The sequence below is a fragment of the Lichenostomus cassidix genome, chromosome 12 (assembly GCF_008360975.1).
Source record: "Lichenostomus cassidix isolate B80296 chromosome 12, HeHo_3.0, whole genome shotgun sequence".
In the NCBI taxonomy this organism is placed as follows: domain Eukaryota; kingdom Metazoa; phylum Chordata; class Aves; order Passeriformes; family Meliphagidae; genus Lichenostomus; species Lichenostomus cassidix.
This window is the reverse complement of record NC_139493.1, coordinates 14,066,015-14,091,253: the sequence shown is the minus strand read 5'-3', so window position 1 is coordinate 14,091,253 and position 25,239 is coordinate 14,066,015. Positions and strand designations below refer to the sequence as shown.

General features: G+C 45.8%; 2 protein-coding genes across 3 annotated transcripts; one reads left to right on the top strand and one right to left on the bottom strand.

Annotated features, from left to right (window-relative positions):
• The first annotated feature begins 9 nt into the window (after nucleotides 1-9).
• On the top strand, nucleotides 10-7,059 carry PPM1M (protein phosphatase, Mg2+/Mn2+ dependent 1M). 2 transcript variants are annotated; one of them, XM_085072816.1, is made up of 10 exons: nucleotides 10-261; nucleotides 1,211-1,334; nucleotides 1,868-2,122; nucleotides 2,610-2,722; nucleotides 3,705-3,789; nucleotides 4,122-4,240; nucleotides 4,691-4,754; nucleotides 5,013-5,120; nucleotides 5,366-5,477; nucleotides 5,749-7,059. In XM_085072816.1, exons 1-10 carry the CDS (start codon nucleotides 47-49, stop codon nucleotides 5,961-5,963), a joined length of 1,410 nt encoding a protein of 469 aa, XP_084928942.1. In that variant the 5' UTR covers nucleotides 10-46; the 3' UTR covers nucleotides 5,964-7,059. The 2 variants fall into 2 exon arrangements, with proteins under 2 accessions (XP_084928942.1, XP_084928943.1); XM_085072817.1 differs by having other exon boundaries at nucleotides 32-261; nucleotides 5,329-5,477.
• A 769-nt stretch (nucleotides 7,060-7,828) lies between these two features.
• WDR82 (WD repeat domain 82) lies at nucleotides 7,829-25,191 on the bottom strand. Its single transcript, XM_085072822.1, has 9 exons — nucleotides 24,778-25,191; nucleotides 19,807-19,904; nucleotides 16,880-16,946; nucleotides 16,589-16,688; nucleotides 14,484-14,600; nucleotides 13,598-13,753; nucleotides 13,405-13,474; nucleotides 11,477-11,619; nucleotides 7,829-11,302 (listed from the first exon to the last, which is right to left on the bottom strand). Exons 1-9 carry the CDS (start codon nucleotides 24,936-24,938, stop codon nucleotides 11,273-11,275), a joined length of 942 nt encoding a protein of 313 aa, XP_084928948.1. The 5' UTR covers nucleotides 24,939-25,191; the 3' UTR covers nucleotides 7,829-11,272.
• Nucleotides 25,192-25,239: the final 48 nt, after the last annotated feature.

Below are 25,239 nucleotides of genomic sequence, written 5' to 3'. Positions count from 1 at the left end.
GGGCGGGACCGCGGCCGGGACCGGGAGGAGCCGCACCTGCCCCGCCATGTCGGGCGACTGGCTGCGGCGCTGGCGGCGGGGCGGCCCCGCAGAGCGCCCCGGCGGAGCCCCGGCACCGGGGCCGGGCCCGCCGCCCCCCGCCCTGCGCTACCGCCGGCCCAAGTTCCTGCCCGGCGGCGGCGAGGAGGCCCCGCGGGGCGGGCGGGCTGTGCGGGGCGCCGGGCCCGAGCGGCTCCTGCCCTGGGGCGCGGGATACGCCGAGTGAGTGGGGCCGGCAGCGGGGCCGCTCCGGGAGGGGCTCCGGGAGAGCCCCGGGGTGGCCGGGCGGGGTTAGGGACCCTCCCGGGGTGCTGATACCGGGGAGTAGTGAAGGTTTAGGGGGTGTGGAGGGTGCGTGGGGGACTTGAGGGACTCCTGGTGAGGTGCCGGAGGTGGTCGCGCCCCACCTGCCCGCACTGCACCCCTCGGGAGTGGCCGCCCGCAGGCACAGCTCGCCCTCCTGCCCCGTGTGCGGGCGAGGAGGGAGCGGCTTCCTGCTCCAGAGGTTTGGCGTGGCGGTGAATCCTCCAGCCCCTCTCCCTCCCTGCGGGCGGCGGGGACATCCCTGCTAGCAGCAGGGCCAGTACCAGTGCTGTGACAAGTGGCCGGGGCAGCCCCGAGAGCGGCACCGCTCTTGAATAAGCGTCTTTACAACAAAGGAAGGGGAAGACCATATTTTTAGCAGTCTCTTGGTTTGCTGTTTTAAATGGCAGAGGGGATGGATCAGGCAGAAAAACTCCGGCCAGGAGCTGTCGCCACGTCCTGGCCAGACCACATCAAGACCCCATGGTCTTGGGATGGCACACAGTGAAATGCAAGGAGATCACACTCCCAGTTAGGGACAAACATTAGCAAGGCTGGAATGAAAAGCAGTGGTGGTGGTTTTGCAATGCACTGTGTCAATAAGGAAATGGCACGGTGTAGGCTGCTGACAAGGGTTGCCTGAGGCCAGGGTACAGGTCTCTGTGTCCCCAGCCGGGCTTTCCCTGCTGCACATAAAGAACTTATTTCAGTCACCAGCAAAGAGTTCCTTGAGTTTGAAAAGGGAGCAGGGGGCTGGAAAGAAGGGGCAAGGTGCAGCTGTTTGCAGTGGCTGCAGAGCACCCAGTACTGCTGACTGGGAGCAGGTGAGGTGCGGTGTGTCCCCACATCTTACCTGGGGTGTTTGCAGGGTTATCAATGCCGAGAAGTCGGAGTTCAATGAGGACCAGGCAGCCTGCTGTCAGATCTCTGTCCGGAGGAGAGAGCCGGGCCTGGAGGAGGATGAGGAATGGCTGATCCTGTGCTCCACACAGGTATTGCCCCCAGACAGGCTGTGCTTACCCTGCTGCCAGCCTTTTCCTGGCACCCAAGGGCTCAGGTTCAGGAAACATAGGATTGTTTCATCAGTCCTACCTGCCCTCGTGCTGAAACCCTTCCTTGGATGTGTTTAGGGGACCCATGTACCCTTTGGCCAGCAAATACATAGCTCTGTCTGTAAATGCCATTCCTACTACCATGGCCTATAACTTGCAGCACTTGAGGCACCAGCATGAGCTGGGCACACAGGATGCTCTCACCTGCTTCATGTTTTGTGAAATGGCCCCAGAAACAGCACATGAGGGTGGGTGGTGCAAATCCAGATTCTCAGAGCTCAGATGATGAGTCTGGTAGGGTACCACATGGGCATTGCTTGAGTTTGAGCTGCACAGGAGATTTACCAGTGGCAGGGAAGGGTAGCTGGGGTCGAAAAGCCAGGAAAAACACAAAAAAGTGACATCCTTCCTGGCTGTGAGCCTGCCATCTGTACAACCTCTTCAGCCCGTCTTGTCCCTCTTCCTCACGGCAGTTTCTGACTGGTCACTACTGGGCACTGTTTGATGGCCACGGTGGCCCAGACGCTGCCATCATTGCCTCCAACTATTTGCACTACTGCATCAAGCAGAAGCTGGAGGAGGTTGTGGGAGGCATCACCGAGGCTCAGCCCCCCATGCACCTCAGCGGACGCTGCGTTTGTGACAGTGACCCACAGTTCGTGGAGGAGAAGCACATCCATGCAGCAGACTTGGTGGTGGGAGCCCTGGAGAATGCCTTCCAGGAATGTGTGAGTACCCTGTGCAGGGCACCAGTCCTGCTGGCCCAGGCAGTCAATCTGTCTCTCCCCATGCCCTGGAAGGACAGAGTCTGCACTTCTGCAGCTTGTTGAGCAGGCTGGAACATTGGGCCAAACCTTTAAATGTGCTGAGATCACAGACCCCAAGATGTGCCTTACAGTTGCAGGTTGGCAGTGCTGACCCAGAGCAAAGCTACAGTAGCTCTGTACAATTCTTTGGGGCAAGAAGGTGGCTATTGTCACACTCATAGAGCACATACAAGTTTGAGCTCTCCCCATCACCCTCCTAAAGCATCCATAGTCCAGGAGCAACAGCTGTGTAGGCTGTAGGGAAGCAACATCGTCTGTCACTTTGCTGGTTTCCTGTGTCCCATCCACAGCCAGTTTTGGTTCTGAATTTCTGCTAGGAGGGATGAGACAATGTGTAGAGAGCAGCAGCCCAGATCACGCCAGTCTCCAAACTTGTTTAAACCAACAGGATGAAGTCATTGGCCAGGAGATGGAAGCTACAAACCAGACAGGAGGTTGCACTGCTCTGGCTGCCCTTTATTTCCAGGGAAAGCTGTATGTGGCCAATGCTGGGGACAGCAGGTGAGTCATAATAAAAGGGGAAAGTTGCTGGGGATGAGAGCTAAGAATTAAGCAAGGTTTCCAGCATCTTACTGTCCTGGTTTCAGCTGGGACAGAGTTCTAGAAAACACTGTTAATAACCCACTGATGTTTAAGTAGTGCAAGCACTGCTCAGCAACAGAGTCAGGGAGTTTTCAGCTTCTCACCCCACCAGCAAGGAGCTTTGGGGGCACAAGAAGCTGGGAGGGGACACAGCCAGTACAGCTGACCCCAGCTGACCCAAGGGATGTTCCAGACCACATGGCACCATACTCAGTGTCTGAACTGAGGGGTAAGCTGGCCTGGGGCCACTGCTGGGGAATTGGCTAGGCATCAGTCAGCGGGTGGTGAGCAATTGCACTGCACATCAGTCGTTTTCTATATTCTGATTCTTTTCTCATTATTATTTCCCTTCCATTCCTGTCCTATTAAACGTTCTTTCTCTCAACTCACAGATTTTACTTTCCTTTTTCCCAGTTATCACTCCCATCCCACTAGGTGTGGGGAGAGTGAGCAAGTGGCTATGCGGCGTTTAGCTGCCTGCCAGGTTAAACCACAGCTCTGATTTAATCCTACAGACAGTAAATGTGCAGCTCAGACACTTCCCTGCTGCCTGGCACAGGACCTGTTGGAAGAAAGGTGCTGTCATGCCTTCTGGAACAGTTTGGGGATTTCAAGGGACTAAAGCTGCCCAGACACAGCATTGGGGTGGTAACGCAGGAGTACACTCAGCCTGGCAGGTGTTTAAAAATGACGGGTGATTTCAAAGAATCCTCAAGAGCTGGCTGTGGCCCCCAATTCCTCTAACAGTGAGCTCAACCACTGTCAAACCAGGCAAGCACAGTTCTCTGCTGCAACAGTGCAATTGTGATGGAGTTATTTTAAATACAGTGGCATTTTTTAACAGTTTTGGGTGCACAGCTGTTCTCTGGCACAGCTGAGCTTTTCCTCTTCCCGTTTGTAGGGCAATTCTCGTCCTGAAGGACAATATTGTGCCCATGAGCAGCGAGTTCACACCTGAGTCAGAGAGGCAGCGAATTCAGCACTTGGTGAGTGACTCCTTCCACACGTCAGACAATCCAGCTGTGAGCATCCCATTGGGTCAGAGAGGGCTGACCCAAGAGTGGTCAAGAGGACCTCCAGCTTTCCTTGAAGGCTGCTGTGTGGCCATGTCAGCTGGCACTAGCCAAGGAGGGCTGGGGTAGAGATTCAGCCAACAGTCTTTAGTATGGGAGATGTTCATGTCCTCATTGGAACATGCTTTCCCAATTCTGGTCTCCATTCTGCTGCTGGGAGTGCCAGTCCTGAGGCAGAAGTCACTGGTGCCCTACTCCACTGAAGCAGAACCTGTCTATGCTCACACATCCATTCCCTCCTCCAGGCTTTTCTTTTCCCCAAGCTCCTGGATGGCGAGTTCACACGGTTTGAGTTTCCGCGGAGGCTGAAGGGAGACGACGTGGGCCAGAAAGTCCTGTACCGGGATTACTTCATGGAGGGCTGGTGAGTCCCTTCTGCCTGAGGGTAAGGCTGCAGCACAGGGCAGCTTTACCTGCTCACAGCAATGGGGAGGTGAGGGAGGAAGGGGCACATCCTGCTGGTGAGAGCAGCAGCACAATGGTAGGGAAGGATGTTGTGAGCAGCTCCCTCCGACTGAAGGACCAGGGCCCTGGCAGGGTGGTTAGAAAACAGTCAAGATGGTCTTTCTGGCATCCATCGAGGTGGGGCTGGTGCAGGGAGTCCCAGCCTGGTGCAGCTGCAAGCTAGGGAAGAAGGGGAGAATGTGGGTCATCTTTACTGTATCTGCTTCAACAAGTCACCTTGCCCTTTCCACAGTGAACTGCCTGTGCATGGGGACACCACAAGGGTTCAATCACTGTCAAAATGCCCTGGCTGGGCTCTGTACTATCAAGTCAGACAAATCCCAGATCAACAGTGAATTTTCTGTTCCAGGGGGTACAAGACGGTGGAGAAAGCTGACCTCAAGTATCCTCTTGTCCATGGTCACGGGAAGCAGGTAGCTTAATGCTTTTACACACTGGGAAGGCACAGGCAAGTCTGCTGGGGGTCCTCAGTGTCCCTGTCACTTGTGTCACATTCTGGGGCGCTGAGGCAGACCCAGAGCTCTGGAGTTCTCCAGCACAGCACAGTCCCACAGCCTGGATACAGCAGCCCCCTTTGCTGCCTAGCTGATGTAACCCAGAACCCTCTGGAGCAGCCTTTAAAGACACCACACCCCGATGTTTCAGTCCTGTTTTGCTTTGTTTGGGGCCAGGCTCGTCTGCTGGGGACTCTGGCTGTCTCTCGAGGCCTGGGGGATCATCAGCTCAAAGTCATCGACACCAACATTGAAGTCAAACCTTTCCTCTCCTGCATTCCTAAGGTCAGTCGCAGCACATGGGAATTGTAGGGTGGAATTAAACAAGCTGCTCCTCTGTAGCATGCACCTTTCACAGACTTGGCAGGTCTTAGCTATGTTCTTTCTCCAAGCACCCTGGTCCCAGTGTGTCATCTCTCAGGGAAAGTCTCATCTCCATGACCCCTCTGTTACATTGCAGGAATTGTCACAAATTTACTCCTGTGCTTTCCAGGTGAATGTATTTGACTTTGCTCTGCATGACATTACAGAAGACGATGTCCTCATCATGGCAACTGACGGCCTTTGGGATGTTCTCTGCAATGATGAGGTGGCTCGTGTGGTCAGGAGCTTCCTTGCAGAAAACAGGACAGATCCTCAAAGGTAATACCAGCTTTGCCTTTGTTTTCCAAAGAACCTGGTCAGACATAAAGCAGGCTGAGATCCCACTGCTTCCAGGTCAGCTCTGGCATGACCACTCTTTTCTGTGACTTTGGAAAGTGCCTGCTAATCTGTCACCATCCTAAAGTAAGAATTATAAAGCTAGTGTCTTAAAAAACCTTGTTATTTTGACAACATAAAGCCACATCTCAACATTGTTCTTAAGGGGAACAGTTACCATATTAACCAAAACCTTGCATTTTTCTACCCACAGGTTTTCAGAACTGGCCAAGTGCTTGGTATGCAAAGCAAGGGGAAAGAAGAGAGGCCACCAGTGGATGCTGGATGACAGCCATGAGGCATCCTATGATGACATCTCTGTATTTGTCATCCCACTACACAACAGGGAAGAGGACTGACTGTCAGGATGACACACAGCGTCTCTGTGTTCCCTTACTGTGGTGCCATTCAGCATCAACGTTAGACTGAGGGATTTCTGCTGCACACATGCACTCTCTTCCAGCAAAACCATCTGCAGTAGAACCTGAAAATGCACAGCCAGCACTTCACAGAGGATGAACATGATTAGCTCCTTAAGAATATGCAAGAGGCACAGTGGGCAACAAATCACTCCCCTTTCTCATTGTTGGACCAAGGAGAACATGCAAAGGGGACCATGCAAGCCAAAGGGCACTTTTTCTAAGATCTTTGCGGTACAGTGACACTCAAATCTGTCCTTCTACTGATCCCTCTCCCTTTTCAATATTGAACAATAAGGATCAATTGAGATCCAGCCAGTCTGAAGAGCTGGCTTTTAATCAGACTTGAACTAAGTTGAACTGGATGCATAAGCTAAAGCATCTCTCATATCCATTCGCTGTAACATGAGATGTGCTGAAAACCTGGGAGCTGCTGCCAATAGTGTTGGGCACCGCTGTGCCTGTGGCATGGCAATGCTGCAGCAGTAGGCCAGACCTCTTGAGACAGTTGCCATTTGTAGGCAGCACCACCTCAAACCCAGAGGATGGAGCCAGGTAAAGCTACACACTGGTGTACAGGAGCTTCCTGTGTGAAACGTGCCTTACTCTTAATTAAGAACATTGAAGTGTATTAGTGACACAATGTACAGATTTTTAACAAATCTTAAGCTACACTTGCTGACGCTTTTTCTATTCTGGTAATTTCTGACAGCATAGCAGGTTTTGTAGCAGCAGCACTGATGAGAACCAAGGTGTTTCAGTGCATCAGCTGATTCAGTAGAAGAGCTCCAAGTAAAATAAAACCGGTTTGTTGCAATTTGTCTGCAGTGCTGAATCTCAAGCACTTACACTCATTCCAGTAGAAACACAGAGCAGCACACATCAGAATTACCTTAAACACTGAGGATCTGCTTCCCAACCTTTTTATTAGCCAGGCAAATTCAGGTCTGGACAAGCTTCCCATCTCCCTGAGTCCCCACATTGGTTTTCATTATTCATTACACAGGTTCCAAGATTCCCTAGAGAAGCAGCCAAACCCCAGAGCATGTTTATGTTCCACAAGGATGAAAGTCCAAATAAAAGTACTTTGTTTTTTTTCCCATGCATGTTACTATGGTGTTATTCCTGCTGGGGATTTTACATAGACCTGGGCTGGAGAAAAAGAGCTTCAGAAAAATCACAGGGGAGTTCTTGCTTTTAATCTGTCTTTGCTGCTCACTAGAAGCATTCCCCTCCCAGAACTGCCCCAAGGGCTTGGTTGTCAAAAGATGATTTCCTGCAGTGGGAAGAAATTCCTCCCAGGAATGGGGTAGCCTTCTCAGCTATTTGCTCATGGTTTAAGCAAGGGGTAGAAAAAAAAACATTTCTCTCCAGCATCACTTTCCCCCTATCCTCTTAAGTTTGACCTGAAAACAATGCACATGAGGGTTTACCCATGTTAACAATGCTGGCTGCTGTCCTCCCTTCAGTAGTTGTAACAGTACATTTATATGCATTGACTGACTGTAAGGATCCAAGATTCCTGTTACTCAAACCCAAGTTATTTTGTCACCTTCCTGCTGAGACAGAGCTCAGCTCTTCCTTACAGACCACAGGCTGCTGAGAACACCTCTTCACCTAGGGCACTACACCTCCCATAAGTAGCTGTCACAAGCCTTCCCTATCCTGATACATTCATACAAAAAAAAAAAAAACCCTCTTAAAATGGGCAATTTATGGATGGGTAACTTGAAAGACTCACAATTTCCACTAGAATTTCTGACTCTCCAAAACAAAGGGAGTTTTTAAAAAATGGATGAGTTTAACATTCCCCCTCTAAGAAACCAGCAAGTTGTATCACCCTGGACAAACGCAGAATTTACAGCACTCAAGTGGTCTCTCTACAAAATATTTATTGGTCACAGCCACAACATTGAATTCTCCACATATGTAGTATTTTATGACAAAGCATAATTAGACTTCACGTATTTACACTCACTGGCAGATACCACCGAGGAGTCCAACTCCCTATAGCAGCTCACAACCACAGAGACCAGTTTCTGAAAGGCTCGCCAGGTTCCTGCCCCTGACCCAAAACCAAGGTGAAGTCTCTTAAAGTGCTAATACAGCCAAGAGGCATTGGAAAACATACACTGCTGCTTCCAAATTTGTCAGTCAATTGCTCCTGCGTCCTCCAAAGCAGGGGATGAGGGCATGAATCCAGGACCTGGGAGCTTCAATAAAGTAATAAAAATCTTTCAAGACTGACTTGGAGAATTACACCCAAAATCTCCTACAGCCCAGGCAGACGTGCTTAGCCACCACACTGCTAACTTAGAGGTGGGCTGTTGAGTCTCACTTCCCCCTTTTTGTGAAAAAAGGTCTTTATTTCATCCCAAAGAACATGGTGGGGGGGATTTAAATGTCATATTTGGAAGGGGAATGCTGTTTCCTGCTTGGCCACTCTGTCAGACCTGGGAGGGCTGTTATTCATCAGATCTGTTTCTCATTAGCTGGTGGCCCTAAAAAGAGTACAGGAATTGCAGCCCTGAGACTCCTAGAGAAGCACGTAGAAGCTGGAAGCTAAAACCTTTATTCACCTTTCCTGTCCAACTGTCTGAAACACACAGCCCTGAAGCTCCCTGATAACACTTGGCACATTCCCCTCTTTTAAAGGCAGATGGAAAGCACTCCATGCTACATCAACAGACATGTCTCTGCCTGTGTGGGTGGCAGCGGGCCTGGGAAGGCCCTCAGCTGCCATCCAGAACACTACTGCTGGTATGCGTGAGCCTGAACACCCCTCTTCACTCCAGAAAGCCACTGATGCGCTTGTGTGTTTGCCCTCCTAAACTGCTCCTCTGGCTCCCTTCTCATTAAACATTCCACGCCACAACACCATGTTTTACAACACTGCAAGCAGAAGAGAGCTGAACAACAACCTCTAGACAAGCGCTCAAACCACATTAACAAAGAGCTCTTGTAGAATAAAAGACTTCCAAATGCTTCCCTCTGAAAAGTAACAAGGAATATGTCTGGAGGCTATCTGTTCAATTCCTCAGGCAAAAGACTTGAAAAACCTCTAAGATGATTTTCTACTGGACACTGAAGTTTGACTGTTAAAACACACTACAAACCCCAAATACCTGTATGTTACAAAGCACTGCAAATACCAACACAGGTAAAATAGCACCAAGCAGCCTGAAATGCAACATTGCTGAGTTTAAGTGACTGAGGCCTGAGAAAACCACGTCCCTTTGCACGGGGCACTTTTATTTATAGGCAACGGTGGGACAGCACGGGAAGAAGGGTGGCATTAACCTCTCATCTGCATCTCCAGCAGCAGGCCTGTGTGGCAGAGGGAAAGCATCAATAACCATCCTGGAGGATGGCAAACTCACATTGCAGACCTGTGGTTAGAAATGCCTCGTGTGACAGCAGCAGCAATGAGCCACAACCACAGCACAGATTGAGCACCACAGTGTGAGCCTGCCCCATGTGGGCAGTGCTCCCGCACTGCCACAGGCAAGTGCTGCGACTTGAACGGAACCAGCAGAACAGAAATGCTCAGTGCCTATGCCCAGCCCTTAGCACAGCACCTTTCCATGGAAAAGGACTGGGAGGGGAAAAAAAAAAAAAAGGGCAAGAAAAAGTGAAACAGAAACAGCTGTTCTACAAGGCATTTACTTTTCCAGGGAGTCATGATCCAAATTGTATACAGCTGAGATGAACTTTGCTGTAACGGGACCATCAGGACAACTGACCTCAGGAAAATGCTTCAGCACAGTTTGCCAGTATGGAGTGGCACTGGGCACTGGAGAGCAGAGAGAACATGCCCATTACTGTCTTGTCACCTTGCCAGTTTTTCATATTTATGGGCAGGGAAGCACATGTAACTGGGTGAGGGAAAAGAACAGACTTCCCAAGCTGTGACCCAGCACAAACCCATGTGTGTTTGGAAAGGCAAGAATATGGTGAACAATACATTTTCGCCAGGCCTGTCCCAGCTTGCTGGTGGATGCATTCCATTGAAGCAGCATTTCAGGAAAAAGAAACTGGAACTGGGCTTGAAGACCAGCCTGCCAGCTTTTCTGTGCTACAAGGTCATGAAGAAGGAGAGCATGTCCCTCGCCATCTCTTTGCAGGGGCATTCCACGGAGCAGTGGCACAGCAAAGCAGAGTCAGCACAGTCATGCCTAAGATTTTTAAAATTAATTTCTGAAGACACCATCTGACAAAGGATGCATTGTTCTTTTGGAGCTATCACTGGAAATCTGCAGACCAGTAATAAACTGCATGATGGACTACCCACATGTCAGTTTTACCAACAAAGGCATACAGGTCTAAGCCTGGTGTGGGATGAATTTCTAGGAGCTTATTTACAGACCAAGGGGCAGAAAACTGCATCAGTGAAAGTAAACAGCCTAGACACCTCACAATACTGGCCCACATCATAATCTTTTATATCTAAAAGTAAAAAAATATGGCCCATTCCCACTGCCCACCCACCCCACGATATTTACAAGTAAGATCAGCCAAGATGGTACATAAGGAAGATACACAGGCAGACTGTGCTTTCAGTCTCAGTGTGGTTTCTCCGTCTTCCTGCTGACAAGACTCCTTTATTGCTTGGGACACTGGCTGGACCTCAGCAGTGCTGTCTGCGTCTCCAGGATGCTGACACAGCAAACAGCAGGGAGGCTTTGGCAACCTCTGACAGTGGATGAAACCTGTGCAGTTGCACACTAAACTGCCAAAAAAAAGGATGACAAGCTGTATGAGGTACATTCACAGTTACCCACGCTTCTGGTGCATGTTCCACTGCAAGAGAATCCAGCATCTGCCATTGAAAACTGTCAGCATTCGCATTTGGCACAGAAGTATTTGCATCTGTGGACTGCAGTGAAACCAGAGATCCCAGATGTTAAAAACATGCACTTATGGGAAGGAACTGCATGTTCCATGTTGGAACATCAATAGCCTTGTGCACTTACAGCAGGAAAACACATAATTACAGCTTAAAAAAAATGCCACAAACATTTTGTAGATAAAACAGACTTCACCGCTCTAAGAAATAATACTGTGTCTGTTCCATTTTGGGCTGAAGCCTGCTGGGCATGGACTGGAAGGTAAGAACTTGCAGCATGCTGCTTCTGAGCGTGCCAGGAGGCCAAGAGGAGCAGTCCTCACAACGGAATGCTGTAGATAAAGGTAAGACATGGAAAATATGCAGGAACAGAACACAGTCTAGGAGATGTAGGCAATTCCAAAACTATGCTTGCAATGATGTGCTGCTGTTAGCAGTATGGGAGCCACCTGACAGCAGCTGTAGCGTAGGAATTAGTCGTCAATAGTTGGCAACCAGAAGGCCTACAGAAGAGAAAAGAAAACATTTTTTCACAGCAGAACACAAATCTCTCCTACAGCACCCTGTAGGAGCTGCCACCTTCTGTAAGCACACAAGGCACTGAGCCTTCTCAGATTCATCTCTGGAAGGGTCAGCACCTCATGGAGCTCTGAGGAACTTAAACCCCATTTCCTTACCATATTGGAACATGCGCTAGCGAAAGTCATGAATTTTGGATTGAACTGCAGACAGGTTATGGGACCAGTGTGTTTTCCATCTAGGACAGCCACCTTCATCCCACTTTCCCCATTCCAAACATGGATCTTCCCATCCTCCGAACCTGAAGGTAGGAGTGGAAAACAAGGTATGCAAGATGCGCTGAAGAGATCAGCAGAGGAAATTAAGAACACTTCTTTCCGTCAGAACTTCAGGAATAGACAGGTCTCCACTTAACACAAACTTTAGAGTTCTCCAAGTGTCACGAGGGCAAGTACAAGACACCATAGAGTTAACACACCTGTATCCAAACAGCAGGTTTGTACCTTTGCACTGCAGAGACACAACTACACATCAGGGCAACACGATTCAGGCAAAGATGTTAACTACTGTCACCCAGTAGGAAAGGAGAGCTAACACCTCCAGCTATGGAGGAGAGACCCTGGCCAACCTGCACCAATGTGCAGAGGACAAGTGCTGGGGAAAGAGTCATTGTTCACACAAGTTCTCAGTTCAGACACAGGTAAATGTCTCATTCAGTGGGCACAGAATCAAACCAAAGCCTTTACCACGGAAGGTACGCAGATTTCAATGCACTAAGCCAAATACCAGAAGCTTCCCTGGAGATATTGACTCTACGCATTGCTACAATGGGACAAGTTTTTCACTTTAAAATGGCATTTTTCAAACTCTGAGGCTGAGAACATTACATTTTTAAAATTCAGTTCTGCTTTAGACTCATTTTAAATAGGATTCCTAATAAAAATGCAAATAATTTTCTTCTGCTTCTGTATTTATGCCTGTAGCCTTTCAGGCACGAAAAATTAAGAAGCACAAGTTGCAACTTAACCGTATGTAAAAACTGAACAGCAGTAAGTGGTTTGGAACTTCCACTACTACTTTCATTTGGAAGAGCACAACAGGAAGGTAAATATGTGCAATAAAGTGCTCTCCAGAGACAGACTAAACAAAAAACCCCACCCCTCTTCTCTGCAATCAGGAAGTTCTCATCCAGAACAAGAGAGAAGTTTTGTCAAGACCATCACTCGTCCAGGAAAACTGAGGATCTGGACACCAAATTACCACAAAGCTAAACATATTTATTTGATATATCAGCCACAGAAACAAGAACAAAAAATAAAATTCTGGGGAGGGCATCACCACGCAGACTCGTCTGACTTGTATCCACAGGTCCTGTTGGGGAGCAGGTGACTGAAGTGCTTAGTTTGGGGTGTTCAACGTGCAGCACCAGGCTGTACACGAGTTTCAAACTGATTTCTGCCACCTGCTTCCCTCAGGAGTCCATCCTGCAGAGGGCCAGGGAAATCATACACTGGGAGCCACCAGGCTGATGCCTACAGCTTCTGTCAAGGGTTAAGAGCTTGCTCCACAGACATGGTGGTTTACAAGAGCCACATGAACAAACTGCAGCTGCTCCAGCATGCCACCAGTGCAGGAACACCCCTGGAGGTGTACAAACACACCAAGCCATGAGACCAGTCACCCAAGCACAAACAGGTACCTTGGTCATCAGGAAACAGGAGATGGCCACAACACAGCCACAAAATGCTTTGAGACAGCACATGAAGGTGTCCTAGCCACAGGGTGAGGACCACTGACAAATTATGTGATTGGTCTTCCCACATTATAACAGTTTCCTGGCTTCTTATCTATTTTGAAACAGCATTTATATATAAAAGGAAAAAGAAGTCTTCTTGGAGGTTCTTTTACATTTCAGTCTAGAGAACACTGAGCAATCTAACAAAACAGAACACTGTCAGTGCAAAGAAAGCTTACACCTGCATTGTATTATTTAAATACGTTCTGCTTCCCAACAGACAGAGAGCTTTAGGCCTATGTAACACACCTAATTTCAGAGCACTGAAATTCTTGCCAAGAATTATCTTACCTATCATGATGAACTGAGAGTCTGGTGTGAATGATGCCTCCAGCGTGACAGCCTTACTATTGTTATAACCCTATGGCACAAAACAGGAGAATATGTAGTAGAGAGTGTGTCCACAGCAATCTCACAACCAAAGGGCAGCTGCTCCCCAAACTAGCACAAGTTTTCCAGCAAGTACCACAGGCAGTAGGCTCACCCCAAACGTGTGCAGGACAGCTCCTTTGAAGGCATCGATCAGCCGAATGAAGCTGCCGTTCGTCGAGATGAGGATGAGCTTCCCATCGTTGCTGAACTTCAGGCCTGTCCACTCACATGTTCGGTCATACTGCATCTTAAATGTAGCAAATGGCCCCTGCAGAGAGAAAATGGGAAATATGAAGGAGACTATGCATTGCTGTTAACAAGAATCTGCTTTTAACCTTAGTGCAGGAAAATGTTTCAGATTTTTTAAAAGAAAATCCTTAGCCTTAAGATATCAAAAGCCAAGGCAAACACGTCCCTGTTTAATGAATCCAGTTTCCAAAACAAAAAAAGAGTGCAATTGGCTGTTTCAATTCAATAGCTTCATACTCTACCACAACCAACAGCAGAAATTAAATTAACGTAGGAAGAAATTTTCAAACAAGGCTGCTAAATGAAGTTAAGAGAGAGTTTGAGCCAGTGTAATTGCCATCTGAGTTTTGAAAACCATGGACCTAACTATGCTCAGTGCTTATTCAGTTCAGCAGCCCACACAAGTAGTTTCCTTTGGAATTTCCATCCTTTTTGACAATCCTGGCTCAGTTTTTGCCAGTGTTCTTCAAAGATAGGCAGCAAGGAAAGAAAGCCCAAAACCGCACAACAAAGAGCCTAACCAGGAGTTTGGAGCAGGTTCAAGTCAGCACTTCAACACAGGTTAAGAGTGTACCTCAGGATTTGTATCCCTTTCTGTCCATGAGATGTGTGCTTACTGAGAACTCTCTGGATGCCAAGGAGGCACCCCAACCAGTAAGCTCAAGTACAGAAATCCAGCCTCTGAGCACTGAGTTTAGACTACTTCTTGCAAGACAAAAAGTGTAAGAAGGGAAGTTAGGGTACCTCACCTTGTCAAAAGAACGGAGATCATAAAGCTTCACCATTTCAGAATTGACTCCAGCAGCAAAAATCAACCCCTCAGGGTCAAAAGAACACACGGGCTTCCCTTGGAGATGCATTAAACCCTAGAAATAGAAATAGCCAAAATTATTTTTTAAGACTGATGCTCACATTTCTATCACCACCCTTGGAGCCCACTGTGAGCAGGACAGCAGACGAGGGGTGGAACAAATTAATTTCAATTGTAAATACCAAGGTTTTACAAAGGTTCAGAACTTAGCTTTCTCAACTTCAGGTCATCATACAATTTGCTCAATGACAAAGTTTACACCAAAACAAATCAAAACCTCATTCATGATGTCATACACTCTGTAAGTACCCAGAGAAGGGAGGCTCATATGGCTGAGTTAATAACTATACCAGGCAGCACCACAAAACACTGCTGCTGGGATCAACAGCAATGCTTTACCATTTATGGCTGCACAAGAGGGGAAAAATAGTACTTTGAAAGCAAGTGAATATCACTGCTGAGCTTTGCATGACTGTTTAATGAAAACTCATACCTGCTGGAAGACAATGGACCTTTCCTACTAAAACTGACAGATTACTACCAGATTTATTTTTAATGTTACCTTGTCCTTAGGTCACATAGTAAAAAACACTTGAGAAAATTTGGTAAAAGCCAACAAAATATGTAATTTTCTGTATGTTGACTGGCAGTCTGTGCATGTTAGCCAAATGTCTCTATGTAACTATACGCACATAAACAAGAACACATCTTTGATTAAATCCATAGTACATTTAACAAGTTTCTGCATTTTTCTTTCTTTCTGCCTTCTTCTCTAGGTAAAGTCTAGAGATTTCACTACTTCTTTCCCACTTTGGTCAGTTTTCCCTGTGCTCTCTGAAGGTGAGGCAGTGAGCTTAGCCAATGCTCAGGGCCCTGGTGAGTGAACCAGCTCTGGTTTCTCGGGAATATTTCCAGGCTGCCATCTCACGGACCAACTGAAAACTACAAGTAACACTTCCTAAACCTGTTTGCCAAACTTGGCTGGATGCAGCTTCCAGTTACAAGTCCTAGTTTTACCATTCTTGCAGTTGAGGCATTAGCATAAATCACCGAATTGCTACAACCCTATCTCATCTGCAGCAACTTGGAGATGGAGATTCATCCCAAGGGAAACCAACACACTGGCATTAAAGGCATATTCCCAAAGAAAGGTAGAATTAAGATCTGTCAGAAAAGGCTTGGTGTGAAGAAAGACAAACATTTTGTAAGAAATGTAACTTTTTTCTTTCTCTTTCACTTAGAGTTACATCATCTGGAATAAACAATGAGCTCTCTCTCATTAGCGAAATGGTCCCAGTGAGGACTGTATTTCCCATGGGGAAATATGAGAGCACAACACTACGTACCCAGATACCAGGACAAAACAACTCACCACCACTAAAGGTAGAGATTCTACTTTGAATATTTCATTCCTGCCACTGCTGCCAGTTCTTGTATTTTTTTCAGCATTTACAAGCCACCTTCCACAAAAAAAAAGTATTCCAGCAGAATAAGTAAACAAAACCAAATAGGGTTCTGTCTTGCTAGCAAGTCAAATCTCCTCACAAACAGTTCTGATGAACAACAGAGGTGATGCAAGGAGGTGGCAGACCATATGGTTGCTGCGTTACTTTAGATCATCAGTTTCTTCATCAAATTTAATTGCATCAAGGCACCAATTTTAGATACACACTACAAACACTCACATAAGATGAATTCTCAACACAGGAGGGATGCCAGCTCCAAGAGAACACCCTCTGCATAAGGTAGCAGCCTTATGAACAAGTTGACACCTAGCCCTTCTCTTGTTTCATCAGCTGTGGGTGTTATTTCTTGCTCTCCCCAGCACCTCTCCAGCAGAGACACAGGTGAGAGCAAGTGGTGTTACACAATGTGACACACTGCACAAAGATTCCTGATCCAGGCTCCTTCAAGAGCCTAAATCAACACTAAATCAGCAGCACTTCTGGCAGTATTTTTAGTTTGTTACAAACACACATCCCTTTGTTAACCTTCAAACTGAAAATTCCACACATTGTGCACATGAATTTTATAACCTACAACCTGGCAATTCGGAGAGCGGAGATCCCAAAGTCGAATAGTTTTATCCAGAGATCCAGAAATAAAAGTATCATCCACTGGAGACATTGAAAGAGCAACCACTCTGCAATACAGAAACCCACATTCATCAGAGACAAACCGAAAAAGTGAATGGAGCAACACCCACCCCAACAGTTGTGTACAAGCCCACAGCTGAACAAAGCAAAAAGTAGCATGAACCAAGTGTAATGGAACTCAAGCCCATTACCATTCTTATTTCAATTTCTCCTGTCCTGTCCTCAAGCCACATCTTACCTTTTTGTGTGCCCTGGGAAATACCGAATATATTTGTTGTCATGCAGGGAGAGGTAGCGGATTGTATCTGAAAGCATAAACAAACCAGAAGCTTTATTATACCACGAGCCCAAGGTTGCTCCCCAGAGCAATGGTAACCTCACCACAGTGCTTAAGTCTGGTCATTTGATTTCAAGTCACACATCAAAAGGGAATCAACTTAGAAACAGACATAAACCAACTTGGTTTTTAAGCAGAACTGAAAATCAGGCAACAGGACAAGATACTTCCCACAGTCTGAAGTCATGTTACATTTTAAAGACAACTGTCACATGATTTATGCAAGGTAATCTGAAAGGTGCTAAAATTTAAGTAGCAGCAGGTTTTATTCCATCACTCTCACAAAATGGAGAGTATCAAATTTACAGAGTTGATGCTACCACTTTGTATTGCTTTGCAGCATGAATCTTGTTCTCTTTCCTACATACATATTCAGCAAACAGATCTCCAACTAAGCCCTACACATAGGAAATGTACAAAATCTGGCACTCAGGTAAAGATAAAAGATAAAACCATAACTTCAAAGCCAGGGCAACACCATTAAAAACCAGCAAATGTCTTATTTTTGTTTAATCTGACAATCAATAGCTTCACACTTTCTCTGCAATTAGAGCAGCAAAGCTCTAAGATGCAGAGGAGTAATCTAAAGCTTAGTACACTTCAAGCAACCTTACTGAACAGATGAGAGCAGCACAACATTTCTCAAGTGTCAATTTTATCCTGAGTATAGGTGAATACACCAAGAGTAGCCCACAATTCTGGAAGATGTTGTTGAGACTCTCTCCCAAAATTAAAAGAAAACCTTCTAAGAGGAAACAATTATTAAAGGACAGAAGCCACTTTTTAATCTTTATGTGCAGACTCTGTACTGCTGGAACAAGATGTCCTGCTGAGAGTCCAAAGATAAATTGAGGGAAAAGGACATTTTTACTTTTGACTCAGAAGAACAAGTGCCAAGAGGATGCAACATGTACTGGGCATTTTGACAGTCAGAAGGGCTACTGTGTTCAGAGTGTTTTGAAAGGCTCATTCAGCAAAATTTTCTATCTGTGGAAAAGTTATCAAGTTCCCATTTTTGCCTGATGTTGCTCATCAAGCTGAGATCAAAGGTCTAAACCACCCTCCAGTATTTAAAAGGAAAACTGAAGCTGATTGAACAAGATGGAAATGTGCTACTGGTGACACACAGTTCTTAAAGGTTTTAAGTGACCTGTGATGATTATCCAAAATATAAATCCCTCATACCAGTGTCACATTGCACACCAAATAGAACCAACATGCTTCAAACTTGCTGTGAAGATACATCTCTAGTTTTTCCTGCAAGAACTGTCATTACCTGATCTTTGAAGTATTCATGCAGCATTCCATCTTCCTTTGCTAAAGAGGAAGCACTGGGGAATTGTGCTCCTTTGTGATCCTCACTGCTGGCAGTGCTCTGTCCCAGGCAAGGCAGTGGCCTGTACAGTTATCTCCTGTACCGGGTGGTATCATAGACCCTCAAACTGTACAAACTACTACCTCAGCCTGGAATCAGGCAACAGGAACTAAGTCCAGAGGTCTTGAGGAAATCTTCACAAGTAGATTGGTAGCAATGCAACAGAAAAAATGCATGGAAGCAAGCACCAGCATTCCTATAGCATGTTCCTGAGTTAATTTTCCCTCCCAATACCTGCAGAATAGGTTAATACAATGCACTTTCCCATAACCACATGCATTAGGGACTAAAGCATATCTGGACTCCAACAGAACACACTGATGGGTTTTTATTAAGCTTACAATTTGTAACATCAACAAACATTCTCACATTGTATCTTTTTCTTTGTTTCTAATTAAGTCTTCACACTAATGCTACCCTGCAGCATGAAGACTTAAATCTTGAGGCTTACCAGTGCTTATAAACAAAAACTCAGTACTCAAAATGGAATTAAAAATGCTTCATTAAAGTTTTAATTATTAGTCATTGTAAATTAAGTAACAGTCAAATAAAAATGTGACTAAGTAATAACATAATTTGAAAAAAAAAAGTAGGTTCTGAAACAGACTAAAAAGGCACATGCTTCCTGTGACACTTTTAATCCTTTTACAACATTAGATCAAATTCTGGCAGAGACTTCCTTGCTCCTCTAGATTCAGACTCTGCTTGTTCTAGTTAACCTGACTTCCTAATGCTTAACTTTCATCTTCTCTAAATTCACAGTCTTTGCAATTCCTTTAGTAACCTGGCACACAACACAAGGCACCAGCATCTCTACAGTTAACTTTCATCTCTGCAAAGGAAAAACCAAACCAAAACTTCCACTCCAGAAATTATGAGTCTACAGGTACGTTAAAAGCCATCTGTAAAATGCTGTGCTAAGAAACTTGGTCATTGCAACACTGTCAGACACTGACTACAACTAACAAAACCAAAACTGACCTCTGTGACCTCCTCCAGGCTTGGCTGATGACCTGTTGAGTTACCCAAACCTCCTGCCCTCCCATTCTCTGCAGCCAAGTGGTGGGTACCAGACAGAGCTATGGTGTTCAGCACAGCTGCTCCTTCCACCTCACATGTAAGTAATGAAGGTGCAGAGGCCAACTGACAGCACTGATACCAACACCAAGTGAACAGTGCAATGAAGAAGCCAAGTTTTATCTCCCTAACAATGTTTAACCCCTTAGCTGTGGCAGCAGTGAACAAACACACATAAGGATGCTCAAGGGACTAGCACCAAGTTGTGCATTAGTGTTGGATATTCCTCTGACTCTGCCTCTAACTCCTTCCTCTGCCTCTGACAGAGTTCTTATCACTGAAGAGTTGTTGTAACTTTTTCCCAAATCCTTAGAGCTAATTATGGAGACATGTCATATAAAGAGATTAATATGCTCTCCTCTAGTGGGCCACTTACCATCTATTTTGTTGGAGCTGTACACGACAGTGTTGGCAGCATGTGTGTACCTGATGAGGTCCACTCCGTACTTCTTACTGTACAGGGTCCTCTTCGGTCTGTCAGGAGGAAGCAGAAATAATTGCACTCTCTGCAAGAAAAACCTCAAAATGAAACTCACATCAATAGAGCCTATTCCCATTGAGGTGTTTCATGACTGTTTCAAGTAGTCAGATGTTTTAATACAAAAAAGGAAAAGCTTTTCAAGATTTTCAAACAAGGATCTTAGTGTTTCTCCAAGACTACCCCTAGGCTTGAGGAATTACCTGTAACACCTGCAAAAAGCACTTGGCACCTCCAAAAATTCCTTCTCCTATGACGTCTACTGCAAAAAAAAAGGAGGAGCTAACATAATGAGCACAGCAAGCAGCACTGCCTCACTGTGCCCTTGCCCATTCAAATCTCCCATTCATCTGCTGCTTATTTTAGATTGAGTATAATTTGTCTTTTTGTTCTCTGTTACTGCAAAACCTAGAACAGGGTGTCTCATTCACAGGGTATTGACCGAAACACATCTACCAATCATCTATAAAAGACATAGTAACATACAGACTTTTCCAAACCACTGAAGAATTACACTTGCATCCAATCTTAAGGCAAGAAACTCAAATTTAACATTTTGCAACAGAATGAAAGAAGCTCTAGTGAGTGAACACAGACTGCAGAACTGGATTTTTAGCTGCCTGGTAAGCAGGTGATGCACTGCAGTACTAGAAGTTTAAACTGCAGAGTAAGCTTAGAAGCAGCTGGCTAATAAGGGTATCTCACGACAGTGGTGCCTTTTTGAGCAGTGCAAGGTCTCCACCACCCTCCTTACCCTTTCATCCTCAGCTGGGGGAGCACGAAGGTTTCAGAGCTGGGCAGTCAACCAGCGAGGCTACTGATCAACACCAGAAATACAATCTCTTCCGGGAGTTATTTTTAATCCAGATTCGTAACTCTGGTTATTATACAGGCCCACAAACTATTTTACCCACACAACCAAAGAGGACAGCATGGGAATGGAAACAAACAGCAGGAGTGGTCGAAACCAGTACTGCTGCCAAGAGAAAAGTTTATCTGACTACACCCTCAGACAAGGTATTTCTAATATGCTGGACTTCTTCCTTTTTACATTAGCCTCAAACTGACACACCCAAACAAGAGCACAAGTGGGAGACTTTCCTATCAGAATAAAACCAGACATTCATTCCCTAAGATTAATTCTCAAACAGCAGAAGCCATAGGGCTTTGCCTTCAAACAAACTGTCTGGGGACAAGTTCCCATGAAGTGAAAGCCAATACAGGAAGTGCAGTGAAAACCTACACAGCACCTGTACCACAGACCAAATCTCGACTGATTCTTCCCCAGTTCCTCCAGCAGTTATTTAAATTGTTCTTCAGATGCAAACATGCCACACACTAAAAATAACATACGTAATTTAAATTTTGACACACTAACATTATGCCTGATATACTTCCCCACACTGCTTTCTGAAGTTGCCTAAGCTGTGCTGTTGAGCAAGCTGGAGCAAAAAAAACCCAACAATAAACTAAGGAAAAAAAAAACAATCTCAAAACATATTATATTAGACACTCCTATACATAGTTTGGGTTTTTCCTTTCTATTACAAGTTTAAAGCTTAGAAGATCTATTTAGAATAAATGAATATAGACAGAGACAATAAAGATGGAGAGACAGACAAAAGCACATTTACCAAAAAGAAGGAAAAAGAATTCCATGTTTTAGGAAAGGTGAAGTTTTCATGTAAACTGATATAAACAGAAGTCTGTCACTGCACACAAGACCTGTTGCCAATCAACTATTTTAAACACAAACAAAAAAATTAAGTATTTTTTAACAACAAATCACCATCACTAAGCATAATTCCAAAGTCAACCTCAATCTATCCAGCCCACCTGCAAACCAAGCAATATCAACAAAGAAAAATATTCTACAAGATCTCAGTCAAATCTGCTATAAAGATGAAATGAAACACAGGCAAGGTTTGTAGTATCAGCTGTGCCTTAGTTTGAATCACTGCCATTATGGGTAAAACATCATCCATAACCAGGAACACGGGTGTGCCCAGCAACTGCCACAGGTAAGCAGGAGTCCAGATCCATCACTTTATTTGTATCACTAATACACAATTGATATACACTAAAATAGAAGTTAAACCTTTGCTAGAGCACCATTCCATCATAGCAGGGTTACCAGTATGCAGCCAGACTGTTTCCAGCCTCAGGGATTGCTGTACATCCAAACATACAACTGTCCCACAAGTTTTCAGAATCTCACCTTAAGTCCCAACAGACTCCAGTGAGCCTCTTAGTTATGCTTCTGAGCCAGCAAACTGTGGAGGGATTTGGTAATGCAGGATGGGTTAAAAAATTTAGTAATTAAGTTGTTTACACACTTTGAAATAGAAGTGGAATCTCAGGACCACAATTATTGAATGCTCATGAATAAGCAGTTGCCTAAGCCCAGAACATACATGATAAGGAGATAATCTTGTCCTGTCAGCCCTTGACTACACAGCAGTGTTTCAACTGTCCTGACACTGTCAGAAGATGAAGTTCACCAAGATGGAGGTGGTCATACTCTCATAGAGCTGTACAACTCATTTTGGTGTGGCAAAACAAAGCAAATCAGGTAAGGATGCACCTAAGTACAACCAAAGAGCTGCATTTTAATTCTACCAGCAGAAGTGCTCATTAACAGAGGACACACACCAGATTTTCCCAGTTTTACACAGGGAGAGGCATTAATTTTCAGGCCATTCAATGAAGTAGGGTATCCTACACTGAAACCCAGCAAGCAGGACATTTAATTTCCTCCTGGCCATCATATCCATTAGCAATGACATCCAAGCAGGTGAGACTTCTGGGCTCTTGGAACTGTGATTTACAAGGAAGAATAAAGCAACTACAGGCCTGACACTGCCACAAGTGATCATTCTGAGACCTGATGTTTCGTTGTCACATGAATTTCTAATGACAAAGTAATTCAGAGCTGAAACTTTCCAGGTTAGAGAACAAGCATGTCCTGCATCCCTACTTACCTCTAAAAATCACAGCTACACTTTTAAGCCAGTCGATAGTACATGAAAAACTTTCAAATTAATTTTAAAATTTTATAACCACTAGAGAACTTCAACCTGACATAGGAGTTACCTTAAAACTACTCTCATTGCCCTGCAGCACTGCAGTAGAGGACCACTGATCTACATTTAACTTAATTAAAGCAAACCCTCTGACTATAAAGCACATCAGGATTAGATGGAGATTGGAATGAAAGGGCTAAATGCCTCCCAACCCATCAAATTATTCTTTACAAGTCTGAAAGGGAAAGAGCAATCAATACCATCTGCATTAACATCATTCAGCTCTGCTACTAGAGTATATAATTAGGATCTGGGATACGATCTATGGCACACTCCATATGTATAGAGTTACCTATTCTTACATAAATAAAAATGAAACATTTTCATGTCAGAGTTCATTCTATCAGATGGGGAACACCAACTTTAACATGTAAATCAAGCAAACTAAACAGAAGTCTAAAATAATATATAATAGGTCTCCCACAAAATTTTGTGGATATGCTGAAGGCAATCTTTCCTCCCAGCAAGTATGACGTCTTGGTCTGCTTACAAAAGCAGGAGGATTAGGAATACCTGGTTTACTAGAAAATATATACAACACTGATATATCTCTGGTTTTATACTCCCAATGCATTTCTTTCTCATTCCTTCATTACCCTGTCCCTTTTATTTCCTGTGCTATAATATCCATACTTGTTTTTCTTTCACTTTCTGTGTGGACGTGATGCTTCCCAGTACTGACTTTTCAAAAGAGAAAAAAAAATAACCTCAGAACTACATCTCTACACCAATAAGCACATGTAAAACTTAAAGTCTGAAGGAATTTAAAGCAAATGCACACTTGTACTAACAGAAAGATTTTAAAGGACTAATGACACCAATTGGCTCAATTTTTCTTATCTCTCACAGACTACAAACGCCTTTGGGGTAGGTTTCCACCCTCTGAACAGGACTGCCAGATCTCAAGTGCTCTGCAAATTTCTGGCTGAAAAACAAGACAAGCACCGTGTGATGGATGGAAGAAGAAAGATAAAACTGGACAGTTAAATGAGAAACAGAAACACACCCATAACTCATTACCTTTAGCTAACACAAATCACTAAACACCTTGATTGATTACATCTAAACCAAGACAATGTTTGAAGACATACGCAAATCACGTATGAATTTTAACTGTGTTTTACAGATAAAGACACAACTAGAGAAAAGGATTTAAAGCACAGAGGACCACGTTTGCATGCAGTGTTCCAAGACACCACTTAGGAACTGGGTTTTATGGAAAACACCATCAGGCTTTTAGAAGTTATAATAATACACACCGTATCATCTGCACCTTTTGGCTTATAGCATTTACCCAAGAAGTTACACTCAAATGAGGTGTTTAAAGGGCACATCTGTACACTGCTCACAACAATCACTTCTCTTTTAATTAGCGAAACGTAAGCCCAGAGAAGCCTGAGAAGTCAGTTCCATACCTGCAGCAATCCCGAGACCTGGAAATGTGACCAGAACGAATCCTTCAAGCTTAACAACTGTTTAGCTCTCACAGAAGTGAGCTTTCGCTTACACTTGGGAAATTATCCCCGCTGTCTCCAGCCTACCATGATAACAAGTACACCCGCAGAGCGGGCAAACCCACGCTGCTCCCATCCTTGCCTTTGGGATTCTACTCACAAGCCTACGCTAAAAAACAACAGGAGAGAAGCTCAAGCTAAAGCTCACCTGCCAGACCTGCGGGGCCAGGCACGGCTTGTCCCCAAAGGGCACCGTGGGCAGGTCCCTCACACCCCCGTGCCCAAGCACTGCCCCAGACCCCGAAGGTTGGCTCCCCGGCCCCGCCACTCACTTGCCCTCCTGGCAGTCGTAGAGAACGATGGAGTCATCGTCACTGCTGGAAATGACGGTCTCGCCGTTGGGGCTGAAGTCGAAGCAGTTGATCTTGTCCGAGTTCTCGCGGAAGACCTTGGCCACGCGGAAGCTCCGCAGCACGTTGTCCGTCAGCTTCATCCCGCCCGCCGGGCCGCGCCGAGCGAGGGCGGCGGCGGCGCTGAGGGCAGCCGGGCGGGGCTCCGGGCGGCGGCGGGAGCGGGCGGGCCGGGCCGGGCGGGGCGGTGAGGGGCGGCGAGGGGCGGCGGGGAGCCGCGGGGCACGGCGGAGCGCGGTGGGCTCGGCGGGCTCGGCGCGGTCAGGCCGCGGAGAGGCGGCTCCCCCTCATTGTGTCCGCCATCTTGCGGCTCCGGCGGGGCGGCGCGGGGCACCCTGGGCACGGGGGGGTGTGAGGGGGAGAGCGCAGGGGCTGCTAGGACGG